General features: G+C 50.4%; 1 protein-coding gene across 1 annotated transcript in view; it reads right to left on the bottom strand.

The window, feature by feature from the left end:
• Positions 1–12,019, bottom strand: part of crtc3 (CREB regulated transcription coactivator 3) — a gene marked incomplete at both ends in the record, with an annotated part of 40,244 nt that overhangs the window by 17,891 nt on the left and 10,334 nt on the right. Inside the window, one exon of the mRNA XM_080539745.1 lies at positions 8,433–8,494. Coding sequence (XP_080395871.1) covers positions 8,433–8,494 — 62 coding nt within the window. The remainder of the gene's footprint in view (positions 1–8,432; positions 8,495–12,019) is intronic.

Consider the following 12,019-nt stretch of genomic DNA (forward strand, 5'->3'; position numbering starts at 1 on the left):
TCCTCCTCTACTCCTTCACTGTCTGTCCTCCTCTACTCCTTCACTGTCTGTCCTCCTCTACTCCTTCACTGTCTGTCTGTCCCCCTCTACTCCTTCACTGTCTGTCCCCCTCTACTCCTTCACTGTCTGTCTGTCCTCCTCTACTCCTTCACTGTCTGTCTGTCCCCCTCCACTCCTTCACTGTCTGTCTGTCCTCCTCTACTCCTTTACTGTCTGTCCTCCTCTACTCCTTCACTGTCTGTCTGTCCTCCTCTACTCCTTCACTGTCTGTCCTCCTCTACTCCTTCACTGTCTGTCCTCCTCTACTCCTTCACTGTCTGTCTGTCCTCCTCTACTCCTTCACTGTCTGTCCTCCTCTACTCCTTCACTGTCTGTCTGTCCTCCTCTACTCCTTCACTGTCTGTCCTCCTCTACTCCTTCACTGTCTGTCCTCCTCTACTCCTTCACTGTCTGTCCTCCTCTACTCCTTCACTGTCTGTCCCCCTCTACTCCTTCACTGTCTGTCTGTCCTCTACTCCTTCACTGTCTGTCTGTCCTCCTCTACTCCTTCACTGTCTGTCCCTCTCTACTCCTTCACTGTCTGTCTGTCCTCTACTCCTTCACTGTCTGTCCTCCTCTACTCCTTCACTGTCTGTCTGTCCCCCTCTACTCCTTTACTGTCTGTCCTCCTCTACTCCTTCACTGTCTGTCCTCCTCTACTCCTTCACTGTCTGTCCCCCTCTACTCCTTCACTGTCTGTCCTCCTCTACTCCTTCACTGTCTGTCCTCCTCTACTCCTTCACTGTCTGTCCCCCTCGACTCCTTCACTGTCTGTCCCCCTCTACTCCTTCACTGTCTGTCCTCCTCTACTCCTTCACTGTCTGTCCTCCTCTACTCCTTCACTGTCTGTCCCCCTCGACTCCTTCACTGTCTGTCCTCCTCTACTCCTTCACTGTCTGTCTGTCCTCCTCTACTCCTTCACTGTCTGTCTGTCCTCCTCTACTCCTTTACTGTCTGTCTGTCCTCCTCTACTCCTTTAATGTCTGTCCTCCTCTACTCCTTTACTGTCTGTCTGTCCTCCTCTACTCCTTCACTGTCTGTCTGTCCTCCTCTACTCCTTCACTGTCTGTCTGTCCCCCTCTACTCCTTCACTGTCTGTCCTCCTCTACTCCTTTACTGTCTGTCCCCCTCTACTCCTTCACTGTCTGTCTGTCCTCCTCTACTCCTTTACTGTCTGTCCCCCTCTACTCCTTCACTGTCTGTCCTCCTCTACTCCTTCACTGTCTGTCCTCCTCTACTCCTTCACTGTCTGTCCCCCTCTACTCCTTCACTGTCTGTCCTCCTCTACTCCTTCACTGTCTGTCCTCCTCTACTCCTTCACTGTCTGTCTGTCCTCCTCTACTCCTTCACTGTCTGTCTTCCTCTACTCCTTCACTGTCTGTCCCCCTCTACTCCTTCACTGTCTGTCCTCCTCTACTCCTTTACTGTCTGTCCTCCTCTACTCCTTCACTGTCTGTCCTCCTCTACTCCTTCACTGTCTGTCCTCCTCTACTCCTTCACTGTCTGTCCTCCTCTACTCCTTCACTGTCTGTCCTCCTCTACTCCTTCACTGTCTGTCCTCCTCTACTCCTTCACTGTCTGTCCCCCTCTACTCCTTCACTGTCTGTCTGTCCTCCTCTACTCCTTCACTGTCTGTCCTCCTCTACTCCTTCACTGTCTGTCCTCCTCTACTCCTTCACCGTCTGTCCCCCTCTACTCCTTCACTGTCTGTCCTCCTCTACTCCTTCACTGTCTGTCTGTCCTCCTCGACTCCTTCACTGTCTGTCCTCCTCTACTCCTTCACTGTCTGTCCCCCTCTACTCCTTCACTGTCTGTCCCCCTCTACTCCTTCACTGTCTGTCCCCCTCTACTCCTTCACTGTCTGTCCTCCTCTACTCCTTCACTGTCTGTCCCCCTCTACTCCTTCACTGTCTGTCTGTCCTCCTCTACTCCTTCACTGTCTGTCTGTCCTCCTCTACTCCTTCACTGTCTGTCTGTCCCCCTCTACTCCTTCACTGTCTGTCTGTCCTCCTCTACTCCTTCACTGTCTGTCTGTCCTCCTCTACTCCTTCACTGTCTGTCCTCCTCTACTCCTTCACTGTCTGTCTGTCCTCCTCGACTCCTTCACTGTCTGTCCTCCACTCGTTCACTGTCTGTCTGTCCTCCTCTACTCCTTCACTGTCTGTCTGTCCTCCTCTACTCCTTCACTGTCTGTCCTCCTCTACTCCTTCACTGTCTGTCCTCCTCTACTCCTTCACTGTCTGTCCCCCTCTACTCCTTCACTGTCTGTCTGTCCCCCTCTACTCCTTCACTGTCTGTCTGTCCTCCTCTACTCCTTCACTGTCTGTCTGTCCTCCACTCCTTCACTGTCTGTCTGTCTGTCCTCCTCTACTCCTTCACTGTCTGTCCTCCTCTACTCCTTCACTGTCTGTCTGTCCTCCTCTACTCCTTCACTGTCTGTCCTCCTCTACTCCTTCACTGTCTGTCTGTCCTCCTCTACTCCTTCACTGTCTGTCCTCCTCTACTCCTTCACTGTCTGTCCTCCTCTACTCCTTCACTGTCTGTCTGTCCTCCTCTACTCCTTCACTGTCTGTCCTCCTCTACTCCTTCACTGTCTGTCTGTCCTCCTCTACTCCTTCACTGTCTGTCCTCCTCTACTCCTTCACTGTCTGTCTGTCCTCCTCTACTCCTTCACTGTCTGTCCTCCTCTACTCCTTCACTGTCTGTCCTCCTCTACTCCTTCACTGTCTGTCCTCCTCTACTCCTTCACTGTCTGTCCTCCTCTACTCCTTCACTGTCTGTCTGTCCTCCTCTACTCCTTCACTGTCTGTCTGTCCTCCTCTACTCCTTCACTGTCTGTCTGTCCTCCTCTACTCCTTCACTGTCTGTCCTCCTCTACTCCTTCACTGTGTCCCCCTCTACTCCTTCACTGTCTGTCCCCCTCTACTCCTTCACTGTCTGTCCTCCTCGACTCCTTCACTGTCTGTCTGTCCTCCTCTACTCCTTCACTGTCTGTCCTCCTCTACTCCTTCACTGTCTGTCCTCCTCTACTCCTTCACTGTCTGTCCTCCTCTACTCCTTCACTGTCTGTCTGTCCTCCTCTACTCCTTCACTGTCTGTCTGTCCCCCTCTACTCCTTCACTGTCTGTCTGTCCCCCTCTACTCCTTCACTGTCTGTCCTCCTCTACTCCTTCACTGTCTGTCTGTCCTCCTCTATTCCTTCACTGTCTGTCTGTCCTCCTCTACTCCTTCACTGTCTGTCCTCCTCTACTCCTTCACTGTCTGTCTGTCTGTCCACCTCTACTCCTTCACTGTCTGTCTGTCCTCCTCTACTCCTTCACTGTCTGTCCCCCTCTACTCCTTCACTGTCTGTCCTCCTCTACTCCTTCACTGTCTGTCTGTCCTCCTCTACTCCTTTACTGTCTGTCCTCCTCTACTCCTTCACTGTCTGTCTGTCTGTCCCCCTCTACTCCTTCACTGTCTGTCCTCCTCTACTCCTTCACTGTCTGTCTGTCCTCCTCTACTCCTTCACTGTCTGTCCTCCTCTACTCCTTCACTGTCTGTCCTCCTCTACTCCTTCACTGTCTGTCCTCCTCTACTCCTTCACTGTCTGTCCTCCTCTACTCCTTCACTGTCTGTCCTCCTCTACTCCTTCACTGTCTGTCCTCCTCTACTCCTTCACTGTCTGTCCTCCTCTACTCCTTCACTGTCTGTCTGTCCTCCTCTACTCCTTCACTGTCTGTCTGTCTGTCCTCCTCTACTCCTTCACTGTCTGTCCTCCTCTACTCCTTCACTGTCTGTCCCCCTCTACTCCTTCACTGTCTGTCCTCCTCTACTCCTTCACTGTCTGTCCTCCTCTACTCCTTCACTGTCTGTCCTCCTCTACTCCTTCACTGTCTGTCCCCCTCTACTCCTTCACTGTCTGTCCTCCTCTACTCCTTCACTGTCTGTCCTCCTCTACTCCTTCACTGTCTGTCCCCCTCTACTCCTTCACTGTCTGTCCTCCTCTACTCCTTCACTGTCTGTCCTCCTCTACTCCTTCACTGTCTGTCTGTCCTCCTCTACTCCTTCACTGTCTGTCCCCCTCTACTCCTTCACTGTCTGTCCTCCTCTACTCCTTCACTGTCTGTCCTCCTCTACTCCTTCACTGTCTGTCCTCCTCTACTCCTTCACTGTCTGTCTGTCTGTCCTCCTCTACTCCTTCACTGTCTGTCCTCCTCTACTCCTTCACTGTCTGTCTGTCCTCCTCTACTCCTTCACTGTCTGTCCTCCTCTACTCCTTCACTGTCTGTCTGTCCTCCTCTACTCCTTCACTGTCTGTCTGTCCTCCTCTACTCCTTCACTGTCTGTCCCCCTCTACTCCTTCACTGTCTGTCCCCCTCTACTCCTTCACTGTCTGTCTGTCCTCCTCTACTCCTTCACTGTCTGTCTGTCCTCCTCTACTCCTTCACTGTCTGTCCCCCTCTACTCCTTCACTGTCTGTCCTCCTCTACTCCTTCACTGTCTGTCCCCCTCTACTCCTTCACTGTCTGTCCCCCTCTACTCCTTCACTGTCTGTCCCCCTCTACTCCTTCACTGTCTGTCTGTCCCCCTCTACTCCTTCACTGTCTGTCCTCCTCTACTCCTTCACTGTCTGTCCTCCTCTACTCCTTCACTGTCTGTCCTCCTCTACTCCTTCACTGTCTGTCCTGTGTCCTCCTCTACTCCTTCACTGTCTGTCTGTCTGTCCCCCTCCACTCCTTCACTGTCTGTCTGTCTGTCCCCCTCTACTCCTTCACTGTCTGTCTGTCCCCCTCTACTCCTTCACTGTCTGTCCTCCTCTATTCCTTCACTGTCTGTCCTCCTCTACTCCTTCACTGTCTGTCCTCCTCTACTCCTTCACTGTCTGTCTGTCCTCCTCTACTCCTTCACTGTCTGTCCTCCTCTACTCCTTCACTGTCTGTCTGTCCCCCTCTACTCCTTCACTGTCTGTCTGTCCTCCTCTACTCCTTCACTGTCTGTCCTCCTCTACTCCTTCACTGTCTGTCTGTCCTCCACTCCTTCACTGTCTGTCTGTCTGTCCTCCTCTACTCATTCACTGTCTGTCCCCCTCTACTCCTTCACTGTCTGTCCCCCTCTACTCCTTCACTGTCTGTCCTCCTCTACTCCTTCACTGTCTGTCCCCCTCTACTCCTTCACTGTCTGTCCCCCTCTACTCCTTCACTGTCTGTCCCCCTCGACTCCTTCACTGTCTGTCCCCCTCAACTCCTTCTCTGCGATGCAAACCATGAGATAAACCATAAATCTCCATAAATCATTTAAACCCGCCTCTCAATAACCTGCAGATCCTGGCAGATGGTCTACGTTTGGGACGGGGTCTCGTCGCCAACTCGTCACCAACTTCCAGGTCCAGCCCTGCTGATACAAGCCACCAGAGATAACGAGGGTCGAACCCTAAACACACCCTAAGACGTTGTTTTAGCGCCGCTGACTTCACGAACCAGGACCAGATGTTTTGACGGGTGCGTTGGTTGTAAATACGCTCTGGAAAACAAACCTGATCTGGTTTCAACAGAAAATCTGTTCAATTTTCGAAAGGGTTAGGGTTAGCACCGTGTGCGGTGGTGTGCACTCCGGTGCTCTCAGAGCGTATTTACGAACACACCCGATATTTCAGAACAACATCACGTGAACAGGTGACGTGGTGGGGGGGGCGAGAAAGTTCCAGACAGGGACCGCCGAGACACGTACACAACATAACCCGACAGACCTCCAAAACCTGCCAACTTCCAGCAGACAGTCAATATAAAACCAGCAAGCCCGAAAGAGACAACAAACATTAACCACGGTGGTGACTAATGAACTGAAGTTGGCTGGCTCTTTTTTTTTCTTTCTCAGAATTCTCTGATCGTCGATCTGTGGACAGACAGACGGAGGAGGAGAGCCAACGCCGGGGAGAGGAACCATATCAGCGTAACGCAGCTGAAGAGAAAATCTACGAGCCAACAAAAAAGAAAAAAGGAGGAGAGGAAGCACGTCTCCGTAACACGCTGTGCACACAATCTGCTGTAGGGTGGAGCAGGAGGCGAGGGTTTGGCCAGAGGAGACGTGATTAGCTGGTGACATTCAATTCACGCTGAGAGAAAAGAGAGAGGGATAGAGGTAGAGAGATGAGGAGGGGGAGGGAGGGGGGGGTAGAGAGAGAGGGAGGGGGGGATAGATAGAGAGAGGAGGTGGATGATGATCCATTAAACACCATACCATCTACTGTTGATCCATTTGTAGATCACGTGGAAACGCATTTGCTTTTCAGCAATTAACAGAATAACACATTGAACAGTTCATCAAGCAGAGGCAGCCAACAGAAAACTACTCGTAACATGTGAACGCCAGGGGAGGCTGGTGGAGGTAGAAATCGGAGGACGGTGGAGGGGGGGGGGGGGGGCTCATTGTAATGCATAGAACGCTATCAAACATATTATGCAGATGTGGGCTCATTGTAATGCATGGAATTAAATGAGGAATGGTATCCAATGTTATCAAACACGTTCCGCTAGGGGTAAAGGATTGCGTGGTATGGTAACGCTACAGTATATAGGATACATCCGTTTGTGGTAACCAGCTCTGAATGACGGATTTGACACACGGTTACCACGGCAACGTGTTCCACCAGTTCCAAAGTCGTGATGAAGGTGGAGAGGGTTAATCCCGTCCGCTTGCCAATAACTCAATTTGAATATGAAACTGTTTCCATCGCCTTCGGGGTTCAATATACCGCTGCTATATTGGCAGTCATATTATAACTTGGGGAAAAAAAGCCTATAAGTGGAACAATTGATTACGCACTGAAATCATTATTCAATTTGTGGTCGGATTTGTTCGAGGGCTAACCATGCTAGCAGCCATACAACCCATACTAGCTTGTTTGTTGTCGTAGCACGACAACTCAACTCGTTTAATAACTCCCTTCCCAGGAAATTATAGTTTGAGCGCTATGCGGCACGTCAAAATGTCAAACGGAAAACAAGAATTCAGCATCTCGTGATCTCGATCTTAAATCAAGTTGACGAGGAGGATCGTATCTCTCTGAGGAGGATGAGAGACTTTGGGTGGAGTGAGGTGAACCCAGATTGTAGGGCTAGCGCTGGGCTAAATGTATTGTGTGTGTGTGTGTGTGTGTTGCAGCTCTCCTGCCCGGGGAAGAGAACAGGGTCACGCCATCGTGCTGTGCCGCTCCGCTGCCAACCTGTTTTCTGCTGTCAACAATGACAGGAGGGCGTGGACCCCATTCAGCTTTTACAAGTCGTTACAGTACAGTCAACATGGAGGCAGGCGAGCAGCCCTGTATGTGTGTGTGTGTGTGTGTGTGAGTGTAGGGGGGGGGGGGGCTGGCAGACAGCCAAGCCAACATTCAAAACACGACTGTAGAGGGAGAGAGAGAGAGAGAGAGAGGGAGAGAGAGAGGGAGAGAGAGAGGGAGAGTGAGAGCAGGCGAGTGAGTGAGAGGAGGGGCTTGACTAAGCCTTTTATTACAGGGCTGTAATTCACTCCCTTGTAAACACAGATGAAAAAAAAAAAAGAAGTCCAGTAATTACAGTGGTCGCTCTACAGTGGTTGCTCTACTCTCCTCTAGGTAGACTAGAACCAGACAGGCTGCTCTAGAACCAGACAGCTGCTCTCCTCTCCTCTAGGTACGCATAACCAAGACAGTTGAGCTGAAAAACGGGGACATTGGCAGAAGGGGGGGGACAGTGCCAACTCGCCAGGCCTGGTAGGTTTGATTTCTCCTCCTTTGTTGTTTGGGGGAGGCGCAGGGTTGTGGTGGTGGGCCGGGCTCACCTTGCCTCAGGACGGGCCGGTGTCGAGGCACGCCGACTACTGTAGCACCTGACCTTTAAACCAAAAGGCTATCTGCCAGAAGCATCTCTGTGGAAGAGGGCCTCCCCCCCCCCCCCCCCCAAACCCCCCGGGGCTAACACAGCTGCATGACTGGGAACGTCACTTCAAGCATCTCTGGGCAGAGACAATGCAAATGCAAATCTACCTACTACTCTGCACTGTACGGTACAGCACATTCATGGGACACTCAACAAACAAACAACGTGGACAGAGATGGTTGGAGGATTGGTTGGAGGAATGTGATTGGTTGGAGGAATTGTGGGTATTAGCTGATTTGGGTTGCTTAAAAGTCCCGCTGGAATAAAAAGCATTGGCTAAAATCAACATCATATTAAAGCTTCCGGAACACCGGAAGAGTTCTAGAATTATTAGTAGGAGGCGGGAAGGAAACCCGTTGCTGTTTCTAGAATCATCTGTGACACAAAGAAGACGAGAGAGAGAGAGAGAGAGAGAGGCTGTTTCTGCTGGAGAGAGAGAGAGAGAGACTGAGAAAAAGAAAAAGAGAGAGAGGCCGTTTTTGACCGTGGACCACTCACCTTCTCCAGTTGTTGTCCGGCGGGGGGGACAGATACACCGTTCCATACGGAGAACTCTCCATGTAGAGGGGGGGCGTAGTCAAGGAAACCAATAGTGGAAATACTACAACAACACTCAAGATAACAAAACAGCTGTGTCCCCATTCAGTCCTAAAAATAGACCAGGGGGGAGGCTGGCGGAGGTAGAAATGGGAGGACGGGCTCATTGTAAATGCATGGAATGGAATGAGGAATGGCATCAAACACATAATAATAATAATAATAATAATAATAATAATAATAATAATACATTGGACTTATATAGTGCTTTTCTAGACACTCAAAGACGCTTTACAAACTGAAAAGATCCGAGTAGTAATAATAAAAAGAAATAAAAGAAAGTACAGGGGTCTAATTAATGTTTAGATGACTAATCTAAATCTAAGTGTCTTTGTAGGACAATCGACTCTTGTATACTGCAATTACACCTAGATTTCAGGCGGAGAAGCGGCGAACAAGCAACGCCAGCGTCCTCTCTCAGCCAGCATTTTTTGAAAAGTGACCCCCCTCGTCTTTCAACCAACCAATTACGTCGCAACAAAAGGCTACGGAGAAAGAAAGCGGGATAAAAACACGCGCCAATGTGCCAATAGGAAAGAAAACAGGCAAACACGTCCATAACAAAACCCAGTGGAGTGGGGAGCCGTGGAGAACAATACGGCGGCCTTGTTCAAAGGGGTTCTGTGAAACGACACCGGAGCGTTAGGGACGGGTCTGGGCCGCCCGCGGAGAGAGAGAGTTCCTGGTATTGTCTCTGGAGGAGTCAGACTACGGGGTATTACAGGGGGGGGGGGGGGCCTGGTCTCTCGTTCTCTGTTTCTGCTTCTTGACAACTGTGTTGACGCTGTCATCTTTGTCGTACCACATGTTGTTGAAGCAACAATAGCAGCAGCAGCGTTGGCCTGAACTAGAACAGAATAGGAGCGACTAGACTAGGCTTATCTCACTATTCCACATCTGCACGGCCTCCTACTTCTCCTCCTCCTTCTTCTTCTCCTCCTCCTCCTCCTCCTCCTGGCCTCCCTGGAGAAATTAAGTAATTTTCTACGGAGTGTGGAAGAGAGAGAGAGGGAGGGAGAAACTTAAGTCATGTCTACTGTCAACCCCTATCACTAGACTCTGTTTCGCTCCAATCGGTTTGAAAGTTTGAAAGTACACACACACACACACACACACACACACACACACACACACACACCTCAGAGCAGTGGAGGCGACGATGTAGGCCTCTGACTGGATCCTCAAGGATCCTGTCTGACTGGTTGTTTCAGTCGGGTCTACATTCAGACCTTCAGACTACAGTAGTACAGTCTCTAAAGAGGGTAAGGTTCAGACGGGTGAATGACAGCTTAATCCTGATATGAGGATCATACCTCTGTCTGTCTGTCTGTCTGTCTGTCTGTCTCACACTCACACTATAGTTGGGCGGTATCCAATTTTTGATACCGTTAACCCCCAGTATGCAGTATTACCGTGGGAATAAAAATCACATCACAAGGCTTTGAGGGAGCCGCCAATTGCGAATGACGAATTAGTGACAGCGGCCTAATGGAAGGTGGACCAGAGCCACGGCCTTTCTGTGAACCTGCACAAACAATTTCCACGAGCGGCGCTGATAAATTAGCTTCAAATAAAGAAAGAAAGAAAAACAGCGCTAAAAATACTTTCGGGTCGCAATGAGACTACGGCAGGCCAAATTCAACTATGTATTAGGACACAGTGTATGGGACACACTGCCAACACTCACACGAGGACAAAGCGCAGAGCGTGTCACAGCAGACGAGAGCTGTGAATCACCTATCCTTCTTTTGAGGAGAAGTGGTCACATGACACATGATTATGATGTTCTAAATAGTATCTGTCATCACTTTCAATAGCATCTTCAATCACACAGACAGTGGTGCTGGAGTATATATTATTATTATTATTATTATTATTATATATATATACGCACACATTACACTTTTTTTTTATGACGCTATTGGTATTGACACCTTTGCTATTTTCAAATATTGCAGTGTACGGTATTATCGCCCAAACCTAACACAAACACACACACTCTCCCATACAACTGACGCATTCAGATAACACACTCACACTCACACTCACACACTCACACTCACACTCACACTCACACTCACACTCACACACTCACACTCACACTCACACACTCACACACTCACACTCACACTCACACTCACACTCACACTCACACTCACACACTCACACACTCACACACTCACACACTCACACACTCACACTCACACACTCACACTCACACACTCACACACTCACACACTCACACACTCACACACTCACACTCACACACTCACACCGAGCCTTTGAGAACCAGAACAGTGCTTTCCTTCAACAGTGTCCGGCAGCTTCCATGGCTGTGTGTGACACAGCCATGTCAATACCCTGCCACCACACACACCCTCCCTGTCCCCATGGATGGACGGACGGACGGATGACACCAGAGATTACCAACATACGCTAATTAACCATGGGCTGCTAATGCAGAAAAGCACAAAGGAGAGGGAGGGAGTGAGAGACAGACAATGGAGAGAGAGAGAGAGAGAGAGAGAGAGAGAGAGAGAGAGAGAGAGAGAGAGAGAGAGAGAGAGAGAGAAGAACACCTTTAGAGAGAGGGAAAGATAAAGTGAGGGCAGAGAGAGAGAGAGAGAGAGAGAGAGAGAGAGAGAGAGCACTGGCACAGAGGATGGGAGAGGGAAAGGGAGAGAGCACTGATAGAGGATAGGAAAGGAGAGACAGAAAGCACAGAGAGAGAGAGGAGAGGAAAAAGAGAGGGAGAGAGAGAGAAAGAGAAAGAGAGAACTGACACTGATATCGTTGTTCCCTTACATTTCCACCCCCTCTGAGTCTATGACATCATACTCCCGCCCTCGCCATTGTGCTGGCGTAGACAGATCACACATCAGAGAGCACAGCGACACGTTAGACGCCGGAGGTCAAGGGTCAGGGGGGAACTGGGGACAGCAGCTTCAGTTTAATCTAAGAGCCAGGGTGGAGACCAACGATCATCGGTGAGGGATATCCAGGGGAGGCTGGTGGAGGTAGAAATCGGAGGCCGGGCTCATTGGAACCATGCATTACTGGTGATGATTGATGGTCTCTCTCTCTCTCTCTCTCCCTCCCTCCCTCCCTCCCTCCCTCCCTCCCTCTCTCCCTCCCTCTCTCTCTCTCTCCCTCTCCCTCTCTCTCTCCCTCTCCCTCTCTCTCTCCCTCCCTCTCTCTCCCTCCCTCCCTCCCTCTCTCTCATCCTGGCAGATACAGTTCCACTCATTTGTGAAAAACAAGCTTCCACTGTGAGGGACATCTGGCGCTTACCGCCGAAAAGAAAAAAAAAAAACTCAGTGAAAACAAAATGTGGCTAAGGGTTAGTCCTCTGTCTGTCTGTCTGTCTGTCTGTCTGTCTGTCCTCAGCCCTCTGTCTGTATGTCTGTCTGTCCTCAATCCCATGTCTGTCCTCTGTCCTCAGTCCTCTGTCTGTCTGTCTGTCTGTCCTGCCTCTTCCCTCTCCCAGT

This window comes from Nansenia antarctica (assembly GCF_963989245.1).
Source record: "Nansenia antarctica genome assembly, chromosome: 9".
Classification (NCBI taxonomy): domain Eukaryota; kingdom Metazoa; phylum Chordata; class Actinopteri; order Argentiniformes; family Microstomatidae; genus Nansenia; species Nansenia antarctica.